The sequence below is a fragment of the Natrix helvetica genome, assembly GCF_964273705.1.
Source record: "Natrix helvetica genome assembly, chromosome: W".
Classification (NCBI taxonomy): domain Eukaryota; kingdom Metazoa; phylum Chordata; class Lepidosauria; order Squamata; family Natricidae; genus Natrix; species Natrix helvetica.
The window spans coordinates 55,539,004-55,565,227 of record NC_138555.1 but is presented as its reverse complement, the minus strand read 5'-3'; the positions used below and the strand labels follow the sequence as shown (position 1 = coordinate 55,565,227).

At 45.2% G+C, this 26,224-nt stretch overlaps 1 protein-coding gene across 4 annotated transcripts in view; it reads right to left on the bottom strand.

The window, feature by feature from the left end:
- The window catches only part of LOC309400851 (RNA-binding protein 33-like), a 379,136-nt gene that overhangs the window by 94,839 nt on the left and 258,073 nt on the right, over positions 1-26,224 (bottom strand). For all 4 annotated transcript variants that reach the window (XM_081969557.1, XM_081969558.1, XM_081969559.1 and 1 more), the window contains exon 11: positions 605-755. In XM_081969557.1, coding sequence (XP_081825683.1) covers positions 605-755 — 151 coding nt within the window. The remainder of the gene's footprint in view (positions 1-604; positions 756-26,224) is intronic.

Here is a 26,224-nt window from a genome sequence, read left to right as displayed (position 1 = left end):
CTTTAAAGCGCTCCATGGCACAGGACCTAGCTACCTGCGGGATCGCATCCTACCCCATACATCCCTGCGACCAATTCGCTCTCACAGGGAGGGACTCCTCCGGGTGCCGTCCACTAGGCAATGCCAGCGGGCGGCGCCCAGGAGTAGGGCCTTCTCTGTGATGGGCCCGACCCTCTGGAATGACCTCCCCCCCGACATCAGAACTACTACCGATCTCCGCTCCTTCCGCAAGAAACTCAAGACCCACCTGTTCCAATTAGCTGGCCTGGCCCAATCGTAGTTTTAATTTTCAATCCTCCTGGCCGACATTTTAAATTTTAAGGGGTTGTCCTTTTAACCTGTTTTAATTTTTATTATCACTGTACAGACCCTATATTTAATTTGTTTTTAATAAGGGGTATTTAATATTGTTATTGTATATACGGTTTTAGCTTTTGTCTGTACACCGCCCCGAGTCCCCTTGGGGAGAGGGGGCGGTCTATAAATTTAATAAATGAAATGAAATGAAATGAATAAAATGATTCTGGCTTCATAGTTCATGCTCAATCCCCTCCCCGAGAACCAAGGAAAAGGTCTCTTCCCACTGGTAAAACAATGGCCATACCTCCCATGAAGAAAGGTTCTCTCTCTTGTGGAGGTGGGGGCGGAAGAGGGGGTGGTGGCCCTCGCCACTGGTCTTGGAGGGAAAGTCGTGGGGCCTGGTTGAAATTGGTAAGAACGGGTTCAGGAGGGTTTTGTTGAAAATCTGGAGAGCCCTGCAAGATAAAAAAAGGGGGGGATGAGGGAGAAATGAGGCACAATTCTTCCTGTAGCATTTCGTAATTAGTCCATTTATTTTGGGAATAAAATGTCTAATAGATGAAAGTATCTATGTATAATCTGCACAAATGGCCACCATTTTTTGTTGTGACTGTGAACCCAGATACTAAGGACATGTTTACAGGGAACTCAAAATGTTTTAATAATCACAGCAGCCCTGCAAGAATGCCATTTCTTTTCAAGCTTACTGAAATCCATACAATTATTGAAATTCTATCCCATTGATCCCAAAGTATGACTGTCTACTTTATGCTCCTGACACTTTTAAAACCATGATATTTATTTGCTATTTAATACTGTCTAAGCAACTAAAAATGAAGCTACTTTAATTTTCTGATGTCTAACAATGATCTCTTGCCCCCTTCATACACATATGCACAGACATATATGTGCTTATTTCAATAGTAAAGAAGACAACATCTGATGCCCACATTATCCTAAGTATCTAAGCAGCTGAGATATTCATTATTAAAAAGTATGAAAAATTAACATAGACATCCTACTCTTCATTATAAATAAATGGGTTACAGACAGATATTTAGCTATTTCGTCAACAGTAAGGGGAGAAACTATTTAAAATTTAAGCTCCATAATTGATTTTCTCCCCTGTAACAACACAATGACAGAATGTACTTCTGTCCATTAAAAAGACAAGGGCTTTTTATGACCCAAATGTTGATTAGCTAAGCTAACAGGAAGTGACAATAATTTATTAGCATTCTTACACCCAAAATAAAAACTATTAAGATAGCAACATTTCCCAGTTTCTATTCCCACTGATACTTCAAGTCACACATCATCACCATCACCATCATTCAAAAAACAGTTGAATGAAACAGTTGCCCAGCTAACTTGCACACTTGGTATTGTAATGCCACTCCCTGGATTATTTTATGTTAATGATTGCTTTATATGCATATACATGTGAATGCTTTGATTAGTATGTTATAGGATAAGAAAGGACCATAATATCTTAGCCACGTGTAGAGTCCTCAATTTACAACCATTTGTTTAGTGACTGTTTGAAGTTACAACAGCACTGAAAAAAGTGACCTATGATTGTTTTTTACACTTACCATTGTAGCATCCCCATGGTCACATGATCAAAATTCAGGTGCTTGGCAACTGGTATGTATTTATAGCAGTTGCACTGTCCTACGATCACATGTTCACAATTTGTAACCTTACCAGCTGGCTTCTGCCAAGAAAAGTCAATGGGGGAAGCCCAATTCGCTTAATGACATGATTCACTTAACAACTGTGACAAAAAGTTGTAAAATGAAGCATAACTCACTTAACAGCTGCCTTGCTTAGCAACAGAAATTTTGGGCTAAATTGTGGTCGTAAGTCAAGGACTACCTGTACTTAAGTATGTAAGATTTGCCATGTTCTGTAACATTTATCTTGTACAGTATGCTTTCCCTCAAGTGACTCAATGAAATCCCTTTGGAAAGCAGGAAAACCCCTCCCACAAAATTTGCTCAGTCACTCATGCCCTTGTGACCTATCATCTGGATTACTGCAGAATATTACATGGGTACTAAATGGTGTTGGATATTCAACATGTGTAACACCACTACTGCATGAGCTGCCCTGGATGCCAGTGTGTTTCCAGATGCAATTCAAGGTCCTGGTTTGTCACCTTTAAAGCCCTTCATGGCTTAGAACTAGGTTACCAAAGGACCATCTTCTCCCAGCTGTTTCTACTCATCCAATTCAGTCCAGCAGGTTTGTTTGTTTATTCAATTTCTATAGCTGCCCATCTCAGTCAATGTCTGGGCAGCTTACAATTCAAAAAATATATTACAATCAAAATACGAAAAACATTTTAAAACAGTAAAAACAATAGAAACCTCCAAACTAAATAGCAATAGCACTTAGACTTATATACCGCTTCACAGTGCTTTACAGCCCTCTCTAAGTGGTTTACAGAGTCACCATATTGTCCCCAACAATCTGGGTCTTCATTTTACCGACCACAGAAGAATGGAAGGCTGAGTCAACCTTGAGCCAGTGAGACTCGAACTGCTGGCAGTTAGCAGAATTAGCCTGCAATACTGCATTCTAACCACTGCGCGACCATGGCTCATTACAGACAAAGAAGAGAAGAACAAATGAAGCAACATTGTCATTCCATACATTACATGAGTATCTGAAAAGCTCAGGAGGATTTTCAACCAACTCAATATACATACACACGTTAAACCCAAAAATAAATTGAGGCAGAAGCTTGGAGATATTTGGCCAGTTAGCCATACAGCGAGAAATTGGAGCCCTTAACACATTCAACACCCCAGACTCAAGAACATAGCCAGGTTTTTAGGGTGTTAGAAAGGCTAACAGGGTTGGGGCCATGTTGGGCATGTGATGAGTCTGGCGGGGACTAGGAGACATGCCTTCTCTGCCCTAGTCGCTGCCCTCTGGAACATTCCCCCCCTCATTAATGACCTGGTGTCGGAGGGGGAGCCGGACCTGGCAGGAATTACAGAGACCTGGCTGGGCCACGAGGGAGGCCTCCCCCTCGTGGAAATCTGCCCGCCAGGCTACCACGCATTTCATCAGTCACGGGCACTAGGCAGGGGTGGTGGGGTAGCGGTCATTGTGAGGGAAGGTCTTGAGCCAAGACAGACCACTGTGCCACAGATAACCGGTTGTGAGTCCCTGTATGTGAAGTGGGGCCCAGGGAAGCAGTTGGGCTTGCTGATTGTATACCTGGCTCCTCGCTATGCATCAGCAGCCCTGCCCGAGCTCCTTGGGGTGATCGCCGAGATGGCAGTTGAAACGCCTAGACTATTGGTCATGGGTGACTTCAACCTGCCATCGGTAGGGGAGGCATCCGAAGTAGCTCGGGAGTTCATGGCTTCCATGACAGCCATGGACCTGACCCAAATAATTCAGGCCCCCACACATGAGGGAGGACACACACTGGATCTTATTTTTGTCTCTGGCCAATGGAGGAGTGATCTGGGAGCAGGGGATTTAGCTATCACCCCCCCCCCCGTCATGGTCTGATCACTCACTGCTCGACTTTCCAGCTGCTACTCCCCACCGCGGGGAGGTGGAACCAGAGTACCCAAGATGGTTCCGCCCCAGGCGCCTGATGGAACCTGATAGGTTCCAGACGGAGCTTGGGCCACTTCCTGTAGCCCTGACCCACACCCGTTCGGAGGACCTAGTGGCTGCATGGAATAGTGCGGCCGCTGGGGCCTTGGACCGGGTGGCGCCTTTGCGGCCTCTCTTGCGGCAGCGAACCACCCAGGCTCCTTGGTTTACCGAGGAGCTGAGGGTGATGAAGCGCCACAAGAGACGCCTAGAGAGCAGGTGGAGATCATCACGCTCTGAATCTGACCGAACTCAGGCAAGAGCCCATTTACGGACTTACCTTGTGGCTATAAGAGTGGCCAAGCGTCAGTATTGTGCCACTCTTATTGTGTCCGCAGATAACTGCCCTGCCGCCCTGTTTGGGGTGACCCGCTCCCTCCTCCAACAGAGGCCGCGGGAAGCCCCTTTGCAGGGCAGAGCAGAGGAATTTGGGGAGTATCTGCAGGACAAAATCGCTCAGATTCGAAGCGAGTTGGTCCCTACTAGTGGTCTAGAAGTGTCGTCGGAGGCGGGTCGTGAGGTCCCATTCTGGGAGGAGTTTGACTCTGTTGCTTCCGAAGATATGGACAGGTTGCGTAGGCGACTGCAAGCCACCACATGTTTATTGGACCCGTGTCCCTCCTGGCTTGTACTGGCATCTTGGGAGGTCACACGAGGCTGGCTCCAGGAGTTAGTCAACGCTTCCTTGAGTGAGGGGTTTCTGCCGGCCGCCCTGAAAGAGGCGGTGGTGAGGCCCCTCCTCAAGAAGCCTTCCCTGGACCCAGCTCTGTTAGCCAACTACCGTCCCGTCTCCAACCTTTGCTTTCTGGCGAAGGTTGTAGAGAGTGTGGTGGCACAACAGTTTCCGCACCACTTGGAGGAAAATGATTATCTGGACCCGCGCCAGTCCGGTTTCCGGCCCGGCCACAGCACGGAGACAGCATTCGTCGTGTTGGTGGATGATCTCTGGAGGGCCAGAGATGGGGGTTGCTCCTCCATCCTGGTCCTATTAGATCTCTCGGCAGCTTTCGATACCATCAACCATGGTATACTATTGCATCGACTGGAGGGGTTGGGGGTGAGGGGCACCGTTTTGCGGTGGTTCTCCTCCTACCTCTCTGGCCGAGTGCAATTTGTATTGGCAGGGGGGCAGAGGTCGACCTCGAGGCCGCTCTCTTGTGGGGTGCCACAAGGGTCGGTCCTCTCGCCTCTCCTGTTCAATACATATATGAAGCCGCTGGCCGAGATCATTCGTGGGTTTGGGGTAGACTACCATCTGTACGCGGATGATACCCAGCTGTACATCTCTACCCCAAACCACCCCAACGATGCTATCGAAGTGATGTCCCAGTGTCTGGAAGCCATACGGATCTGGATGGGAAGTAACAGACTCAAGCTCAACCCGTCCAAGACTGAGTGGCTGTGGCTACCGGCGCCCCGGTTCAACCAGCTTACTCCATTACTGGCCATTGGGGGCAAACGTCTGGCCCCCGTGGATCGGGTACGCAATTTGGGCGTCCTTCTGGATACCCAGTTGTCCATGGATGACCATGTGACAGTCGTGGCCAGGGGGGCGTTCCACCAGATTCGCCTGGTGCGCCAATTGCGTCCCCTATTGGACCGGAGCGCCCTTCGCACAGTCACTCATGCGCTTGTGACGTCCCGGCTAGACTACTGTAACGCTCTCTACATGGGGCTCCCCTTGAGATGCACCCGAAGGCTACAGCTAGTTCAGAATGCGGCCGCGCGGGCAGTCTCGGGAGTCTCTAGCTACTCCCACATAACACCTCTCCTGCGCGGGCTACACTGGCTACCTGTGGCTTTTCGGGTGCGTTTCAAGGTGTTGACCATCATTTTTAAGGTGCTCCATGGCACAGGACCTAGTTATTTGCGGGATCGTATCCTGCCCCATACATCCCTCCGGCCGATTCGCTCACACCCATTTGTATATGGTTTTTAATGTGCCTGTACACCGCCCCGAGTCCCTTCGGGGAGAGGGGGCGGTCTATAAATTTAATTAAATTGAAATTGACTCCTCCGGGTGCCGTCCACTAGGCTGTACCAGCGGACGACGCCTAGGGGAAGGGCCTTCTCTGTGATGGGCCCGACCCTCTGGAATGACCTCCCCCCTGACATTAGAATGACTACGGATCTCCGCTCCTTCCGTCAGAAACTTAAAACCCACCTATTCCAGCTAGCCGGCTTGGCCTAATTCCACCTATCCCACCTCAGTTCTATTTCTAAATTTTTTAAGATTGGTTTTAAGGTCTGTTTTTTAATTTTTATAAATTGTACAGGGGTTGTTTAATCTGATTTTTATTTATGTGTATGATTGTACACATAATGATGAACCCTGACAGCGAGCCAACTCTCCCAAAACTAATTAAAACAATTTGGATTCCTGAGCCCCGGACCCTCTATCCGCACCTGGGGTACATGGAGAGAAACTCAGGCTACCATGGCAGAGGGCGGACTATCTGAAGAGAGCCTGTTCCAGGCGACCCTGAGCGGGGTAAAACTTGCCCCCACCCAGGGAGCTCCAGGAACCAGCAGCCCAACCAGAGCCAAATTGCAGCCCTTCCTGGACATCAAAGCTACGAGGCCCATTGCAGCATCTGAAACAAGAAAAGATGAGTATTGGTGGAAAAAAGTCCCTAAAGTGTCTGAGGTCGAACTCCCCCACCCCAGAGCCCAGGGCTGGGGGAAACCCTGGAGTGAGCTAGGAAAAGTGGAATGGATGATGGACTGGGAATGTGCCAGACTCCCCAAAACTCTGATGGAACCCTTGGGGCGATCCATAGAACAGCTGAGGGAGAAATTTCAACAAACCACCCTTCGGGATGAGGGGCCGTCACGCCGCCCAAAAGAGAGGAGTTTACAGCTGAGCCCTTTGAAGCAAGGAGAAGCAGATGGGAACACAGCTCCCCTTCTCCACTACCCAGAGGGAGAATGTGCCCAAGGCTGCTGGTGGTGGTCCCGCCACGTAACAGGCAAGCCGCCCAAGGGGAGAGGCCCCTCCCCTCCCTCCGAACCAGAGCCAAAAGAGATCACCAAACACACCAAGCACAGGATCACGGGGCCCAACATGCCGAGGGAGGAGCAGGGCTGAACGAACAGCCACGATTCAGGAGGAAATTCGATGAGAACTCAGATCAACTGGCTTTATTCCTTGACTCTGCTAGAGTTCACCTAGAGCGCTATGGCCACCTCTACCCATTGCACAGAGCCATGCTAGATACCTTCGCTGGGGGGAGGGGGGGGGGCTAGAGGGAGAAGCAAAGGAATGGCTAGCAGCCCTCCATAAGGGGAGAGCCCCCCAACTACAAGACATCGTCAATTTTCTTCAAGAGCTAGAAGCCAGATTTGAGGTGGAGGAGGATCCGTACGCGGAGGATGAGCTCCAAAATATGAAGCAGAGAGGGTGACACATTAAGGAACACATCTGTGAATTCAGAGGAGTCGTGGGGAAGCTTTTTCAGAACGAGCCTGGACAAGCAAATTGCCCAGGTAACTGCCTACTGGGACATTCCAAACCGACTCTTGGAGTGTTTCCGAGTGGCCATAAAAGGTGACTGTGGATTGTGCACAAACGACATGCGGAAGCAACCAGACACCAATGAGAGAGGCCAACCAGACCAGAGACCAACCAGCCGACGAGAGATCGCAGCAGCACAGCTGGCCCTAAAATCAACCTTCCCATGAAGCCAGTTGAAATGCTAAAGATGCGGAGGGATGGGCCACATCGCCTTGGTGTGTGCAACCCCAGCCCCGAAAACCAAACCAGAGCCACTACCCAGGGTGCAACCGGAGCGAGGCCCCAGGCGTGCCACTGACATGACCCGAAAAGCCCTCCAGCCAGTAGAGCTCCCACCTAACCCAGTTGAAGAAAGGGGGACTCCAGCCAACAACGACCAATTGCTGGATCCCTATGACAGTGAGGACGATGAAGATGATCCGGTGGTGAGTGAACCGATCCACCCCTTTGTCGTCCCTATATGCCTCACAGCCCCAAAGATCCAGGGCACTTTTCAAGCCCTAATAGACTCAAGCTGCACTAGATGCCTGATTAGCCTAGCCACAGTCCTGAAACTGGGGATTAGACCGAAGAGACTGGTGCACCCGATCAGATTCAAACATGTTGATGGGTCACTATTGGGGGGAGCCTACACCACCCATCTAACTGAACCAGTGAAGCTCAAGCTAGCGGACCACTGGGAAGCAATTCGGTTCATAATAGCCCCTAAAATGAGAGACGTAGTTATACTGGGGCTCTCTTGGCTAGACAAGTGGGGCCTGACAATCTGGTGGGAAGGGGGTACCCGAAGGCTGAGTATAGCTAGAGGACCCAAACCCCACCCTAGAAGCATCGCCATTGCAGAAAACCTCCCTAAAGGCCCCTCCAGAACTATTGGCAGAGGTTGAACAGATCCCCAAAGTGTATCAGGACCTTGTGGAAGTGTTCAGCGAGGCCGAGTGCAACGTTCTACCCCCCAACTGCGAGACAGACTGCGCCATCAAAATCATCCCTGGGGCAAAACTACCCAAAACCAAACTGTATGCCATGACACCCTGGGAAATGCAAGAAATGTGCAAATACATAGTCAAAATCTAGCAAAACAGTTCATCGAGACAGCCAAGCCACGGGTCACAGCCCTAGTCCTATTCAAAGAAAAAAAGATGAAACTATGAGATTATGCGTGGATTTTAGGGGGATAAACTGCGTGTGTGTACCCAACCTATACCTCCTGCCTCTCATGAAGGACATGCTGTCTCACCTAGCCAAGGGAAAAGTCTTTACTAAATTAGACCTCAGAGAAGCATACTACCGAGTAAGCATCAGGGAGAGAGATTAATGGAAAACAGAATTCAACTGCCCCCTAGGGAGCTTCCAATTCAAAATAATGTCTTTTGGACTGACTACTAGTGAAGATATACCCGGTATCTATATCAGCCTCTTAAAACCCATGGTCGGATTGACCCTGAGGCCACTACCCCATGAGCCCACGGACCCCGTGGTCATAGGGGGCCAAACCCATTATGAAGTGCAATGAATCCTCAACTCGTGGCAGCACAGGAGACAGCTCCAATATCTAATCAAGTGGAAGGGCTACCCCTTATGAGAGGTGTCTTGGGTAAAGAGTAGAAACATCCAGACTGACTGCCTCACAGCTAAATTCCACGTAGACAACCCAAACAAGCCTGGGGGGGAATCACAACCCTAAAATCTATATCTGTACTCAAACTGTCTTTGCTTTGCACAGATTGCCTTCAGGAAGTGAGGGGAGCCAAATGTCAACTCATGAAGCATCCCTGGCCTGCTCTCGAGTTGCCACAGGCAAGGGAGATGGGAAAATGAACTTTGCAGCTGCACCAAGGAGCTGGTATCTCAGTCAAAACAAAGCACATTCCAACTGATAAGCTGAGGTCGTCTCCAAGAAAACCCACAGTGGCTGGAGGGGAGTGATCTCTACAACCCGCAAAATTGCTTTGTTGGGGAATGTGACTGATGACACATATGGGGAGGGGGGGGAGGAAACAGGGTCAGAGGCAAAGCGTGAATTAACTAAGGTCAGAGTTGGCTCCACCAGGTCTGTGCCAGCATGAAGCGCCTAATAAATAACTGGGTTTCTTTTGAAGCTTGGCTTGAGGCTCATGATTTAATTAGGGCATCTGTCAGAACCATGACAGGTAATTTCTCTCAAGGACAAAAGAAGTAGATGTTCCATAACAAAATGACCGCAGGAAAAATTAAGGTATTTCCCACAATAGAGAATGGATAAAAAAGGTTCCTGTTTCTTTAAAAAAAGAAAAAAGTCCAGAGATATACTGTATACAAAAGCAAAACAAAACAACAGTTCCCTTAAAAACTACTACAGATAGTCCTCGACTTATGAGCACAAATGAAACATTTGTTAAGTGAGTTTTGCCCCATTTTACAACCTTTCTTGCCACAGTGAAGTGAATCACTGCAGTTGTTTAGTAACATGATTGTTAAATGAATCTGGTTTCCTCATTGACTTTGCTTGTCAGAACATCACCAAGAGGAGAGTACCACCATCATAAATATGAACCAGTTCTCAAGCATTTTAATTTTGATCACATGACCATGGAGATACTGCAACATTTGTAAATGTGAAAAACGGTCATAAGTTACTTTCTTCAGTGCTGTTGTAACCTTTAACGGTCACTAAATGAACTGTTGTAAGTCAATTACTACCTGTAAAATACAAAATCCTTGCAGTAGAAATCCAATGTAAATATAAATCAAATCAGATCACTCTAATTGCCAAGTGGAACGTCTTCACTGTCAACTTCCATGTGGCAAAAGTGAGTGTTTCATAACTCCAAGATAAATCAGTAAAAAGAGGTTAAAAATTCACATTTATACTCAAGCAAGGGGGTACAAGATAAGTCAGCATTCAACCAGACAATTAACACTTAAAGATGTAAGCCAAAAAAAAAGCCTGAGGCGTGCCTTAAAATAAAATACTGACAGGAAAAAATGGAGACCCTATCCTTCAAACACTCTTACCGAGAATTGCAATTCTGTAGTTTCTCTTGGGTCATTCCTAGTTGCTCCTGTTCAAATCTGGGGAGGGCACTGCCAAAGAACTGGCTTCGGAAGCAAAATCAGCTCTTTGTCAGCAGGAGAAAAAATCGCCCCACTGCTCAGCACACCATTTTCAGGAGAACTCATTGTCTTTTGTTTTTATGATGTATTCCGCCCAGAGTTACTGGTTGAAATGGGTGGCTATATAAATTAAATAAATAAAATTTATGGTATGGGAGATTCATACTGGAGAAAATTAGTAGCCATCATCATCACTAGTCATTCATACCCTGTCCTTCATGAACTGGACTAATTCCAATTTAGAGGAGCTCAAAGTTAGCAGTCTGTGTGGATCGTAACTTGTTCTGGACTTGTAAAATGTGATATATACCATGTTCCCTCTTGGAACATGCTGGATCTGAGTCTAATCCCTCAGTTTTACAGAATTACTGTTAGCCCAGCTGATCTTTGCTTCAAAGTATTTTTATAGATATTACACATGCCCTATGTCATACTCAGAGCCACCTTGAACCGTGAGATAGGCAGCATATACATTTAATAAACAACTACAAAAACATTTAATAAACAACTACAAAAACTCGAGTCCCTTTCTGGGAGAGGGGCGGTCTAAAAATCTAAGAAATAAAATAAAATAAATAAATAAAATAAAACTGTGTATCTCTCAACAATTATGGTGTTTCATCTCCCTTTCTCCCGTTTTCATTATTTAAGAAGAGTAGAAAAAGTGATTTAGAGTATACATAGCAGAGGTGGTATTCAGCAGGTTCTGACCAGTTCTAAAGAACCAGTAGCAGAAATTTTGAGTAGTTTGGAGAACCGGTAAATGCCACCTCTGACTGGCCCCGCCCCCATCTATTCTCTGCCTCCCAAGTCCCAGTTGATCAGGAGGAAATGGGGATTTTGCAGTAACCTTCCCCTGGAGTGGGGTGGGAATGGAGATTTTACAGTATCCTTCTCCTGCCACGCCCACCAAGCCACACCCACAGAACCGGCAGTAAAAAAAATTGAATCCCACCACTGATACATAGCTACTGTCTACATCTTCAGAATAACAGATTAACAGAGTTGGAAGGGACTTTGGAGGTCTTCTAGTCCAACTCCCTACTCAGGAAATCCCCTGTTCAGGAAACCTGCTGTCTCACTGCTCAGGAAACCCTGTACTATTTCAGACAAATGGTTTTCCAATCTCTTCTTAAAAACTTTCAGTGTTGGAGCATTCAAAACAGTGGTGGGTTGCAGGCGGTACGCCCCAGTACGGGCATACAGGAGCCTGCCCGGAGCACCAGGTACCGTTCTTGTACGGTGCTCCAGAGGTCCCATCTGCCCGCCCGAGCTCCTTACCTGTCCTTTAAGCCTTTGGCGCTTCTGTGCACGCGCATGGCACGTATGGCGCCTCCGCGATGCCCCGTCGAGCAGCTGGAGCATCGCGGAGGCTTGCAGAAGCATCACAGGCAAGTATGACGCATGCACGTGCCGCGTGTGTGTGCACGTGCACCACACGCGTCCATGTGGGTAACGCCGGGGCCGTGCCAACTGTACTGGTTGGAACGGAATCTGGAACCCACCACTGATTCACAACTTCTGGTGACAAGTTTTTCCACTGTTTAATTGTTCTGTCTGGAAATTTCTCCTTAGTTCTAGATTGCTTCTCTCCTTATTAGTTTCCATCCATTGCTTCTTGTCCTGCCTTCAGGTGCTTTGGAGAATAGCTTGACTCCCTCTTCTTTGTGGCAACCCCTGAGACATTGTCACACTGCTATGTCACCCCTGGTCCTTCTTTTCATTAAACTAGACATACTCAATTCCAGCAACTCCAATTCCAATTCCAGCAATTCCACCATCTCTTTAAGCCAACTGCAACTTTTTCTAGGATCACATGGGAACTGCCACCAAAGGACTGAACAGCCCTATTAATTAGCTTCAAGTTTATCTCCAACTTTTCAAAATAAAAAACCCAGTTTTGCCTAAACAATAAAATTTAATTAACTTATAATTTGTTTTCAAAACCAGTAGCAGATGTCTACTATGCTGCTTTTCTTTAACAAGAATGAGTAAATAAATTACAGAAAATTTATTACATTCTAGAAAAAATATTTTAGCTATGAAAATTAACTATCCTGCTTAAAGTACTAAAAAAAGACACGAAAAGTCCCATATGTATTATATTTAGGGATAAGTAACTAACTTCTATACCAGTGTTTCTCAACCTTGGCAACTTTATGATTTGTGGACTTCAACTCCCAGAATTCCTACCCACTAATTTACAGGTTCCTGGGCCAATTATATACCCTAATAGGTCATACTTCTTACAAGAGGTATTATAGTTTAGTAGGTGATTCTTTATGTCCCCTTTCTGCCAAGCTGAGGAGTAGGTGGCAGGTGTTCTTGTGGCAGCTGTCTTGGAATGAGGAAGCCAGCAGCAAATCATCCACAAATAGGATGAGCGTGGAGCTGTACGGTAAGGAAATAGATGCAAGGTCTGCTTTCAGGATCTGTGAGAAAAGAGTGGATGAGTCTGTGTATCCCTGTGGGAGGCAATTTCAGGTATATTGCTGGCCTTCCAAGGTGAAAGCAAAGAAAGCATTGTGAGGCCACATATGAAGTCCAGTAATAAGGAAATGTCATCTCTCACCTGTGGGGTATGTTGATCTTCTCTAGGTGTGGAATGTTTGAGGTGTCTGGCATTGGGGAATTGGAGTGAGGGGTCTGGTGTTGGGGAGCACTATGGTGATTAAGAGATTTCCCAACCTTGAGGGGATTTTGCTTTATGATTAATTTGCCAGTATTGGCTTGCTTCCTGGAGAGACATGCTTTGTCAATTTCAGATTACATAAGATGAAAGGGCTTTAGGTGTTTTCTATAACTATGTATGTGGTTTTTTAGATCAAGGGAGGCTTTTGCGTGTGGAATGGATGGCAAGGGGATGATACAGATGGCATATGAGCATTTTCACCCCACAATACAATCTCAGCAACAATAGTATTACCCAGTGGTGGGTTTCAGGCGGTACGCCCCAGTACAGGCATACCGGAGCCTGCCCGGAGCACCAGGTACCGTTCCGGTACGGTGCTCTGGAGGGCCCACCTGCCCGCCCTACCTATCTTTAAACTCTTCGGCGCTTCCGCGCACGGTGCGTACAGCGTCTGTGCGATGCTCCGACAAGCAGCTGGAGCGTCACAGAGGCTCACGGAGGCATCGCTGGATGGTAAGATGCAAGCGCGCGCTGCGTGCATTCATGTGAAGGATGCCGGGCCCCGTTGCAACTGGGATCCGGAACCCACTACTGGTATTACCCCCTATGGTACATGAGACAGCTAAGACAGCTAAGACAAGATATAGAGGTGTGCCTTAGGCTTATTAATTATATGGCAGTGGCAAGATAACACTGGAGAAATGTTCAGTCCCTTAGCTGTCTTTGCCAGAAACTCTTCAAAGTCTGCATGTGATAGCTTTTACATTCAAACCCTGAAGTTGTGAAATTACTTCTGTCACCCTTTATTCAAGAAATGTTAGATGAGTTGTTGCAAGTTTTTTAATAGCTTAAATCCATATAAGAACTATTTTTGCCAAAGAAACCAGCTGATACATACAGTGGATACAAAACATCTACACACACATTAAAATGCCAGGTTTTTGAGATACAAAAAAATCAGACCAAGATAAATCACTTCAGAATTTTTTCCCATCTTTAATATAACGTACAATTCTACTGAAAAACAAACTGAAATCTTTCAGGGCAAAAAATAAAATTAAAAAAACCTTACAATAACATATACTCCCTACTTTTTAAAAAAATAACATTCTCCAATACACAATACTTAAACAAACTGTACTTTTACTTTTTGCCATTTCTTGTTAATTACATGATACTATCTTGTATAATCTATTCATAAACCAGAGGGAACTTTGGCTACCAATAAAGAGAAAAATTGACATAAATTGCTTAGCACTATGGTAATATTATAAAGCAAAGCATAAAGAGGATCTAGCAGCTATTCTTCTAAAGGGTCAAATATGTATTTTTTTCAACTAGACTAAAACTTTAACAATGTCACTGAAAAGTCATGGATCTTTCAAAAAATTATACCCTGTCTCCACATATTTTCATTTATTAATCTTTCTTAAAATACAAAGAGATGAGAAATGCCATTGACATCTATGTATGGATACTATGTTAATTCTTATTAAATGGCATGAATACAAAGAATCAAGGACTACTGTAACCTATAGTATGATACTACTGAAGACTGTATCCATTTGTCACAAAAGTTAATCCTATTACTTTAGCACTGGACTTTACATTCTTCTCAGGAAATAAGTCTGATTTGATTCAATTAGAATAGAGTAAGCTATGTTAAAGTGAATTGGGCGAATGTCTTTTTAAAAGTCTCATTTCACTGTCACCATGTCCTCAGCAAAGTATTTTCAATTACAGAAACATGATGGTCTTGAATTAACCCCATGACGGAGCCCTTCACAAAATTAAAGTCACTGTTGTGCAATAAACCGTTGGACTTCAAGTCCACCCTCAGCCATAGAAATTCATTGGGTGACTTTGGGCAGGACTCTCAGCCCAAACTAGCTCATAGGTAATGGGGATAAAACCCCATATAAGTCACTTTAAGCACCTATTGGTGGGATACAAATCTAATAAACAAAATAAATACATAGATTGTGTGTACAATGGCAGAAAGAGATGGCAGTGCTCCAAGCTCTATGTCTCACACCTCAGTTTAAGTACAGGTGGTCTTCAACTTACACTCATTCGTTTAGTGACTGTTTGAAGTTACAATGGCATTGAAAAAATGATGCATGATTGTTTTCACGCTTATGACTTGTGCAGCATCCCATGGCCATGCGAACAAAATTTGGGTGCTTGGCAACTGACATGTATTTATGACAGTTGCACTGTTCTGAGGTCATGTGATCACCATTTGTAACCTTCCCAGCCAGTATCTGACAAGCAAAGTCAATGGGGAAGTCAGATTCACTTAACTACATGATTCACTTAACTGTGACAAAAAGGTTGTAAAATTAGGCAAAACTCACTTAACAACTGTCTTGCTTAGCAATGGAAGTTTTGGGTTAAATTGTGGTCATATGTTGAGGTCTACCTGTACATATATTTAATATGCTGGCTCTCTACACCTTGAAACAAGAAGGCCTTTAAGCTATTATGAAATAAAAGAGCTTCATGCTCTAAATACAATTCTAGATCTTGTGAAAAAGCCACAATGGGTGCTATGGCAAGGCCAAGGATAAACAAATGATCTATAGACAATCTAATTCTACATAAGTGGAACTGGTGCTCCTCTTTCTAACCATCCCATCCGCTCAAAGTTGCTTAAGTCTCCTAACCTTCCAGAGCCCATTTTAGGTGGGAATGCTAAATGCTGCAACCAGGGGAAAAATTTCAGACTTATGGAATCAGCCCAGTCAGCAGAACAACATGATTTCACCCTATGATAACCCATACAGAACTGTAATAGATGAACTCACATACATGCCAGTTTAACAATAATTTATTGTAGACTGTTTTTTGTAGATCAAGAATTATTCCTTTGGAAAGATTAGGGTAGGAAAATATTTCTGCTTCCAGGTGAATGTAACTAGTTATGGTATAAAACTGATCAATAATCAGAATATTCTATGTTAAAATTTGAAACTAAGGAGACTGGACAATTGAAGGCAGAGGAAAGGGGTAAAATTCTATGACTGTCTGGGATTTCTGGCTATAGATAACTGCTATATTCTTATTTGTCAACATGTAGCATTCATCATCCCCCAAAGCCCAACTGTACCTCACCGTGGTGGTGGTGGTGGGTTAACAGTATAAGCCTAGTATACTGGCCAACACAGCTCTGACCTGAAGAAACACCTGGCAACCTACTCCAGTTTTCCCTGCCAAAAAACTTTATGGATCAACTCAAAGATGTGGAAGATATGGTACTGAGCAGTGTGTCCCACTGGCTGGAAGGTACCAATAAAGTTACAGGGGAAGAGCAAAGAGAATATCATAGTAGCAGGAGTATCCATGACACAGATTGCGTAAATCCTAATGGCGCCCCAGCCATTGACACACAGCTCCCAGTGAAAAGAGATCTCTCTGCTGTTCAAAGAACTTCAAACTAGGTGTCAAGCCCGAATTTGAAATATGTGTAGCCATTTTATTTAGCTCTCTATTATGCTCATTTATTCCTTTTCTTTCTCTTTACTATGTAAGCGTTTTTTTCAGGCTCACCACATTCTTAAGGTGGGGGGAAGGAGCAAATAGATAGTGAGGATTGTTTTAGCTAGGTGACATTCTTTCCCATGGGAACAGAGGCTGTGTCAGGGTTCCAAATAGCACCCAAAAATAAATCAGAGTCCAAGGCAATGTATTGCTCAAAGTTCCAATTTATTAAGAGAGCCATGTTGGCACATCTGGGAAAACCCAAATCTGAAAGCTTCCCGGTTTTCCCCACCCAGTTGAAAGTTCAAGATCTTGCTCCACACTCACAATTCCATCACATGGTCCAATCTCCCACTGCCATGCTGGCAGTTCCACCCATCCAGTTCCTGTCAGGTGCAGAGACAAAGGATGACCTTGGCTTTCTAGAAAGAATTTTCTTTTGGCTACACAGTAAGTAACTCCGTACAATCCCCCCTCCCATTTTCCCACAATAGAAAAAGGCATAGTAGAATAATAGAAAGTGTGGCAGGCCAAAGATCCAAAAGAAAACTGCAGGTCTGACGGGCTGCTCCTGCTGAGAATGGAAGGTAGATTTTGAAGACACCGGGCAATGTGGATTGAGTGTTTATTGGAGAATGTAACTTTTGAGGGATGTTTCTAACTTACAATATTATGTGGTGTAATTCCGGTTTGTGTCAGATCCGGAATTACAACAGGCATTGCCAATTTGATGTCTACCTAAATAAAAGAAATTGGTTTTTGAAGATGGACTTTGCACTTTTCTTCTTTGAATGGGTTTCATCACTTGGAAACCTGACATTATTCCAGATCTCCAAAAACTGATCCCGAGCAGGGATTGCTATTCAGGGTCCTGAACCCTGGCTGTTCACCCGGAGCATTCCTACTGGGCAACAACAAAGACTCAGGGAAGATGGCAGAAGAACAACCACCAGGGATGCCAGAACCCAAATGTAAACTCTATGGGGGTCCCTGCCTGGGCTTGTCTGTCCAGCCACCGGCTCCCTGGAGGATTTCCCAGGAGACGATCTGAGTGGCTGCGGTCATGGAGGATATTGCACGCCAGATGGGAGCCTGCCCGAAATCCCTGGTCGAATGGTCCGTAAGCACAGGGATCCAGCAGATGGGGAGGGACATGCTCGGCCAAGCCACCCTTCGATCGCCCGATAACAACAGCCCAGGAATCCTGAGCCACAATCCTGGAGTGGAGGGTATCCGCTGGACTCATAGTACCCATTGTGGATCTCAACGAACCGGGTGAATGGCAATACCAAACGGTGATGTGCAGCCAGACCTTTGAAGAACTACCCGACCAGCTGGAGCAGCTCATTATTGGACGCAAAGGCAGAGGTCTGCCATAATCATAATCATAAGTACAATCTATTACTGACCTTCCTGGATGGCTTTTTAATATTGTAAATTTTGGGGTTTTAATTTGGTTTTAGACTGGTTTTAGACTGTTTTAAACTTGAAATGAGTTCGGGTATTTTACAGACCGTATGTTTATGTTGGTTGTCTAATGTTTTGTTGTTCTTGCTTTGTTGTTTTATATGTACTGTCTGTACACCGCCCCGAGTCCCTGCGGGGAGAGGGGGGCGGTATATAAATTTAATAAAACTCAAACTCAAACGGAGGCAAGTACCCCCAAGGAGAGGCCAAACAGTACTCGCTTTCAGCCCATCAACTTTCGGTCTCACCCAGCTGTTGGGAGACCTATCTCCCCCGAGGAGAGGGTGGTCTACTGCTGCCATAGATCTACCGCCATTGCACTGTTCGCCCCCTAGAGGAGAACACAGCAGGGCGAGAAGAAGGGGAAGCCAGGAGATAACTCATCAAGGAACCAGCCACCCCCCTTCCGCACCTTCTGCCAGTGGATAAGATTCCTCCAGGATGGGCGTTCTACCTGGGTAGGGGATGGGTTCAAGACCGGGCTCAAATGGCGCCGGCCCAAGCTCCAGCACCACCATAGCCAGCTCCGCATGCAAATGCCCCGACGCCTTTCAAGACCATATTTGATGGAACCATAGGAAAATTTGCATTTTTCCTGAATAGAGCATGGTTCTACGTTGATCAGCATGGAGATGAATTCCACGACGCCACACAGCTTGTCCAAGTCCTGGAGGACAATCTGGAGGAGGAGGCATCCGAATGGTTCACCCAGCTCCACAATGAAGGCACACCCGAATTAAACAACGTGGACGACTTCCTGAGAGAACTCTGGGCCCAATTTGAGGATTCTTCCCGAGCACAAAAGGCAGAAGCAGAGATCAAAAGGATCAGGCAGAAGGGGAGAACCGCCAAGGAACTAGTGCTCAAATTCAGACCCTTGGCCACTAGCCTGAGACACTGGTCGGAGAGAATCCTGGTGCACTATTTCAAGGAAAGCCTGGATGAGGAACTGCTAAAAATCTGCCTTTGCCATGGGCTGCCCGAGGACAGAATCCTTGAGTGGTATCGAGTAGCCACTGCTATGGACAACACGCTCAGACAGCACCACAAAAGCACCACTGAAAGACAACCCCGAAGACCACTCGCACGCCACTCCGCACCACGTGATGGACGCCAAACAGCAGCTGCTCTCACTTCAGTAAAGTGCTTCTGTTGCGGCCAGCAAGGGCACCGCACCTCAGTGATTGGCACCAGCCCCAGTACCTCAAGTGAGAGCACCCCCTCTCCAAAAAGGGAAAAAGGCACTGAGAAAACCGCTGGAGAGAAGCAAGTTTGTGTGCCAAGCCATCAAGGTTCCTAACCCCCAACAAACCACAGGGGAGGGAACTCTGGTGGCAGGATTACCCGTCATACAGGATGGAGATGGTGAAGAAGACCCAATGGTAAGTGAAGCCATCCAACCTTTTAAAGTAAAAGGAATTTTAACTGTGACCTGCACAGGCATAGAGGGGCCCATAGATATCATTATAGACACTGGCAGCTCACAATGCCTCATTAGCCCCAATTCTTTGCGCAGCCTAGGTATAGAAACAAAAGCACTAATTACCCCATCTGATTCCAACAAGTAGATGGATCCATGATAGGGGGAAGTCCAGCCACACAAGTAACCGAAAAAATAAAACTGACTATGGGAAAGCACTGGGAACTAATCCGGTTTATAGTAGTGCCAAAAATGACTCAATCAGTAATCCTAGGTCTCGCCTGGCTAGACAAATGGCACCCAATGATAAGCTGGGAGGGCGGCTACAGGAGAATTAAATTAGTGCTTGGCCCCAAGCCGCCTCCTGAACAAAACTACAAACAAATTGACAGCTCAGAACACCGGGAGACCCAGGAGAACCCAACGGCGGCACTTGTTGATCAGCCCCCAGGGATCCCACAAATTCTGACTCAGTATCGAGACCTAGCTGAGGTTTTCAGTGAGGAGGAGTGAAATGTACTACCTCCCCCATCATCACGCTGACTGTGCCATTGAGTTCATAGATGGGGCGAAACTACCAAAACCCAAAATGTATTCCATGACACCTAACAAAATGAAAGAGCTGAGTGACTACATCGACTCCAATCTGGCCAGAGGTTTCATACAACCTGCAAAGTCCAGAGTGGCAGCCCCTGTGCTATTCAAAGAGAAAAAAGATGGGGGGATGAGATTATGCGTAGACTTTAAAGCAATTAACGCCATGTGTATTCACACCTACCCCCTACCGCTCATGAAAGACATGTTAGGACACTTAGCGAAAGGAAAAGTATTCACCAAGTTAGATCTCCGCAAGGTGTACTACCGAATCTGCATCAAAGGGAGATGAATGGAAAACTGCTTTCAACTGCCTCCTAGGCAGCTTTCAATTCAGAGTCATGCCATTTGGATTACAAGGGGCCGCAGGGGTTTTCATGCAGCTGATTAAGAAGGTCCTGCATGAGCATCTCTATAAAGGGGTCCTGGTTTATTTGGATGACGTTCTTATTTACAATGAAACTCTAGAAGAACACATCAAGTTAGTGCGAAAAGTATTAAGAAAACTGCTGGACACAAAGCTATATGTAAAGTTGTACAAATGTGAATTCTATAAGGACACGCTAGATCAGTGGTTCCCAAACTTTTTCAGTCCACCGCCCCCTTGGTGCTACAAACTGATCCTCAGTGCCCCCCACCCAGTGGTGGAATTCATTTTTTTTTACTACTGGTTCTGTGGGCGTGGCTTGGTGGGCGTGGCTGGGGGGGTCATGTGACTGGGCGGTTTGCACAACGAAAGGAAGATAGTAACAGTAAAATTCAAAACTACAACAATTAATTGCACATTTATTCAAAATCCAATTTAAAAACCTTTTTAGTTAATGTTAATTCAACAAAATTGTTGAACATGATCCAGTGATACTAGGTTTTCAAAGTCTGATAGTCATTTATCAAGAACCTTAGTAGCTAGTAATTTAGTAAACTCAGTAAAATTTAGTAACTACTTCACTGTTCAGTAAATTCTTAATGTGATGGATGGGCTTGATGAAGTGATACCAGTTTCCCAATGTCTGGTTTTAAGTCACTTAGCAGGAGTCTTAAATCACCACGTTCAGTAATCTGGAGTCGATTTCTTTGTTTGGAGAGAAGTTGGATGACCACACTGAAGCCACGTTCCACCAAATATGATGTTGGAAATGCAACAAGGAGCTTCTTAACCACTGTCCATAGTGCAGGATAGCGATCAGAAATTTCTTTCTGTAACCAAAACTCTTGGTACAATTTCTTAAACTTTGGCTTCAGCTCAATGTCATTTTGCAGCTCTATGAGTTGTTCCTCCACTACCCCATCTTCCTCAGTATCTGAAAAAGGATTTATCACCCAATCTGGAATTTCCATCAAGAGAAGATCCTGATATCACTCAGACATCTAAGCCTTAGAATCTCAGAGAAACAACTTTAGCTGGATAGTCACATCCCTGCAATAACATCATTGTAATTTTCAGTTTCATTAATTTCCACAATATCAACACTAGCTTTGCTACTAACCCCTTCCAAACCATCTGCGTAGACTTTAAGATTTGGTGGTCTAGGATTCTACTTCCTGTTTGTGTGGACGACGGACATGCTGTCCGCCGCTTGCCGTCCTGGTGCCCCCCCCCCGATCCGGGGGGGGGGCACAGGATGCCTTGTAGGGGTGTCCTGCCGAGGGGGCAGCTTGCTGGAGCCCCCTGGAGCAGCGGCGGCTGCAGGGGGGCTGCCAGCTTTGCCCTAGGCACTGGGAGGCTTTTGGGGGGCGCGCCTGCCACGTGCGCTTTCATCCGGAGATCGGAAGAAAACGCTCCACTTGAAGGCAACAGCAGAAATGCGGTGAGGGGGGAACCCCCCCCCGGTGTCTTTCTTTTTACTTTCTTTGAACAACTAAGTAAATGAGGATTAGCAGTATCCTTAAGACTCTTTGATCTTTGCAAAGTGTTAAGATTGGAGAGGGGGGTTTGTTCTCCCCCCCTCTCAGAAAAGCGGCTCTATACGATCTCTCTCTCTCGGAGGAGAGAGGGAGAATTGGGGGAAAAAAAAACCTTTGATATTCACTTCTTTCAAGCAATGGGGTAACGATCCTTTTTAACAATTGCGGAAGAAAGAAAGTGAGCTGACCTAAAAAGCTATGAATGGAAACTTTCTAAATGACTGTTCTCCGATCCCTGGGGAGGGCTGAGCCAAAATGGCGTTTCTTCCCCCATTTCTGTTGTCGTTACAAATGAACTGTCGTCTCTGAAAAACGTTTTGGGCTGGAATTATAAAACCCGGGTGAACCCTAGAGGAATCTCCTTGTACAACTCTTCCTTGGATTGGGAAAAATTGATCTTAACCAGAGGGGAGCCGTATTGAAGATCGATATCCCACACTGGACTTTGCCTGTCTCTTGGCCCCCCCTGACGGCGCGCTCCTACAGACGCCATCTTTTCTGCTTAGACCTATAACTTTTTTTGAACTTTGAAATGCCTGCAAAAAAGCCTCCACCCAAACCAGCCTCGGCTCCATCTTCTGCTGTCTCAAGCCCGGTTCCCCCGCAAACGCAATTAACCTCTTTTTTTGCAACCAAAAGCTCCCGAGGGGGAACAGCAGTCTCAAGAAACGTTCCACCAAATGTTTCAGACACTCTTAAAGGGACAGGACGAAATAAAAAAGCAGCTGGCGGACTTAAAGGAAGAACTCAGACAGAATCAACAACAGACTTTACAAAATAGTCAAAAAATAAATGCTCTGGAGGAGGGTGTTGTGGGGGTGGGAGAAGAGATGAAGGCTTTACAAAAAAAATGTTGTGTTTGAGAGCTACATGGAAAAAATGGAATTTGAAAGGATGTCTTTTTTTCTTAGATTTCAAAATATACCTGAAACAGAGGGTGAAGACTTAAGAGAGACTATGATAACAATGCTAGCAGATTATATTAAAAGAGATAAACAGAAGCTAGGGTGGGATATTGACCTGATATATAGAATCAATTCAGCATATGCTAGAATACACAATGTTCCAAGGGAGGTACATGTTAAGTTTTTTAGAAAGACTACAAGAGATGAGATTCTAGTTCAAAGGGAGGAACCTCTAAGATATAAGGACAAAGAAATAACCATTCTGAAACAGATACCAAAAAGAATAAGAGATAAGAGGAAGAAATTCTTCTTTCTAACTAAAAAGCTATATGAAAAAAATATCTGGTTTCGGTGGTTAATTCCAGAAGGCTTGTTGATTTTTTGGGAGGGGGGTAGAGTGAGAATTAACACAGTGGTGGAGGCAGAAGCCTTCATGGGAAAACATAAGGACCTCCTAGGACCTAGGTGAAGGTGAGAGGAGACAGCAATGAAACTTAGGTCACAGAAATGTATTAAAAACATATCGCAATTGCTAATATAATGAAATGTAGAAGTGATATAAAGTATGGTTGAAGATGTCAAAGAATTGAGTAAAATAACTGCTAATATGAATGTAACAATGATATTTTGATATATATAAAATATGAAAGAGATGCAAGATTCCGGGGAAGAACCACCTTCCGTATGATGTAGCTGTCAAAAAATTTTTCCCACACTTATGTACCCTTTTCCCCAAAATATTTGAAAAAAAAACCAATAAAACTTTTGTTATTAAAAAAAAAAGATTTGGTGGTCTAAATATCAAAAACAGTTGACTCACATCACACATCTAAGTAAAACTGAAGTACAATCTATTTTTCCTTTTTTTAAAAAAAAATCTCAATTTTAAGATTTGTATTACTGTTTTCATCCAGTCCCCATCTAAAAATGGCAAGAAACTCTGGTGTCATTTTTTTAAGCAACCATGGACAGATAATTGCTCATATTTGCCTTAATATTATTGGCCAAGTTTCTTATTGGCTATGCTAACCAAGAGGTGCTCTGGTCATTATTAAACCTGCTGCAAAATTTATGTGTGCACATATCCACACATACAAAGGCATACAATATAATCTTATCTCCTTCAGATTGCCAATTATTTTGCACGACACATTCTGCCTTTAAATGCTTACGTGGTTTCAATGGCTAAACTTCTGCTCGCCGAACCAACTATTCAAAACCTGTAATTCCGCAAGGAGAGAGGATAGGAATGGGGATATTTCAAAAACTAAACACATATCCTAAAAAAAAATCCACCCGTGACCAACATTGTGTGAAGCTTTTATAAACTTAGAATAAATGAGCTGGAAGGGACCTTGGAGGTCTTCTGGTCCAGCCCCCTGCTCAAGCAGGAGAATCTATACCAGAGGTCTTCAAACTTGGCAACTTTAAGACTTGTGGACTTCAACTCCCAGAATTCTCCAGACAGCTATGGACTTCAACTCCCAACTATGCTGGCTGGAGAATTGTGGGAGTTGAAGTCCACAAGTCTTAAAGTTGCCAAGTTTGGGGACTCCTGACCTATACTATATTAGTATATACATATAGTATACTATACCTATATCAAAGAAAGCTCTCAAGGCTAGAAACGGAAGATTGCAATGCGAGCTCCCTCCTGCTGGTAATTCAAACCTCCCTAACCAAAATCCACACCACCAAAAGGGAGCGACCGCACTTCTGCTCATCAACCCCTCCCCCCAGCTAATTTTACCCAGCAGGGTCTCCATGCAAAGGAAAAGGATGGCATGAAATATGTGACCGTTTTTTAAACCAGTGGCAAAGAGCTCTCTCGCAAGCTCAACTAGAATTCGATTGGTGGGGTTTTTTTCCCCCCTAACAACGCCGTTCACGATCTCCCCACCCAACGACCGTTAAAAAAAAAAAACCCTTTTCACAAGCCAAGCCGGTCGCTTAAGATGCCGGCGGTGTTGGGGGGCGGGCAATTGAAGCGGCGCGCACCCCTCTCCTGGGAGGAAGGCAGTGATTGGAGGGGAGGGTGGTGACGTTGCTTAAAGGGAAACCCGCAGCTATTTCCAGGTTTGTTTGGGTAATTTTGTCCTTCTGCCCGCGCCGATGGGCTTTAAACAGTCCATCTTCTGCTCAGCAAGTTTCTCCTTTCCATCAGAGAATTAGCTAAGGGGAAGCTACCAACCTAGGGGCGACGCCCTCTGCAGCCAACACAATACATGATCTTTTTTTCCTCGCCCTCTTAGTGCACCCCTGCGGGGGCCCCTTGCCTCTTAGCGCCCCCCTGCCGCCCCCCTTGCCTCTTAGCACCCACCTAAGTCATCCCACCGCCCACTTTGGGAACCACTGCGCTAGATTATCTTGACTACTGCATTTCAAACCAGGGGATAGAGATGGATCTGGCAAAAGTGAAAGCAGTACTAGACTGGCAACCAGTGGTGAAATCTAAAAATTTTCCCTACTGGTTCTGTGGACGTGGCTTGGTGGGCATGGCTTGGTGGGCATGTGACCAGGTGGGTGTGGCCAAGTCAACGTCACTTCTTTGCCCTTATGACCTACAAAAAGAAAATATACCAATTATTTTGTGCTTTTAATACTTAAATAAGAATAATGAAGAATACTTATGTAATACTTACATAAGAGCAATAAAAGTTTGTTGCCTTTTCATCCTTGTTGGTAAAGGCTGCTACTGCAAAAGGAAGAAAAAGAGCTTTGTTAGCTGAGGACCAGTGATGGGAACAATAGAAAAGCACACAAAACACAAGAAACTAGTTTTAACACAAAAACAACACAAAAGCAACACAATGCAGAAGCAGTTGCACCTCACACAAAAGAGCGCCTGCCACAAGCAGGAAACTCACAGAGCCACAAAGAGCTCAAAAAACAACTTTCACACTTTACACAAAAACAACACAACTGACTCACAACATTGTGCAACTCACTCACAATGCAAAAGTAGCTGTACCTCACAGAAACTGACCCCTGCAACAGACTTAACAGATTAACAGAGTTGGAAGGTACCTTGCAGGTCATCTAGTCCAACCCCCTGCCCAAGCAGAATTGCAAAAGCACACAAAATGGCCCCTGCCACAAACAGGAAACACACAGAGCCACGAAGAGCTCAAAAACCAACACTTAACAAAAACACAATGCTATTGTGCAATTGTGCAACTCTCTCACAATGTAAAGAAAGCACACAAAATGCCCCCTGCAACAGCAAGCAGGAAACTCACAGTCACAGAGAACTCACAAAACCAACTATCACAAGCACAAAATGTAACATA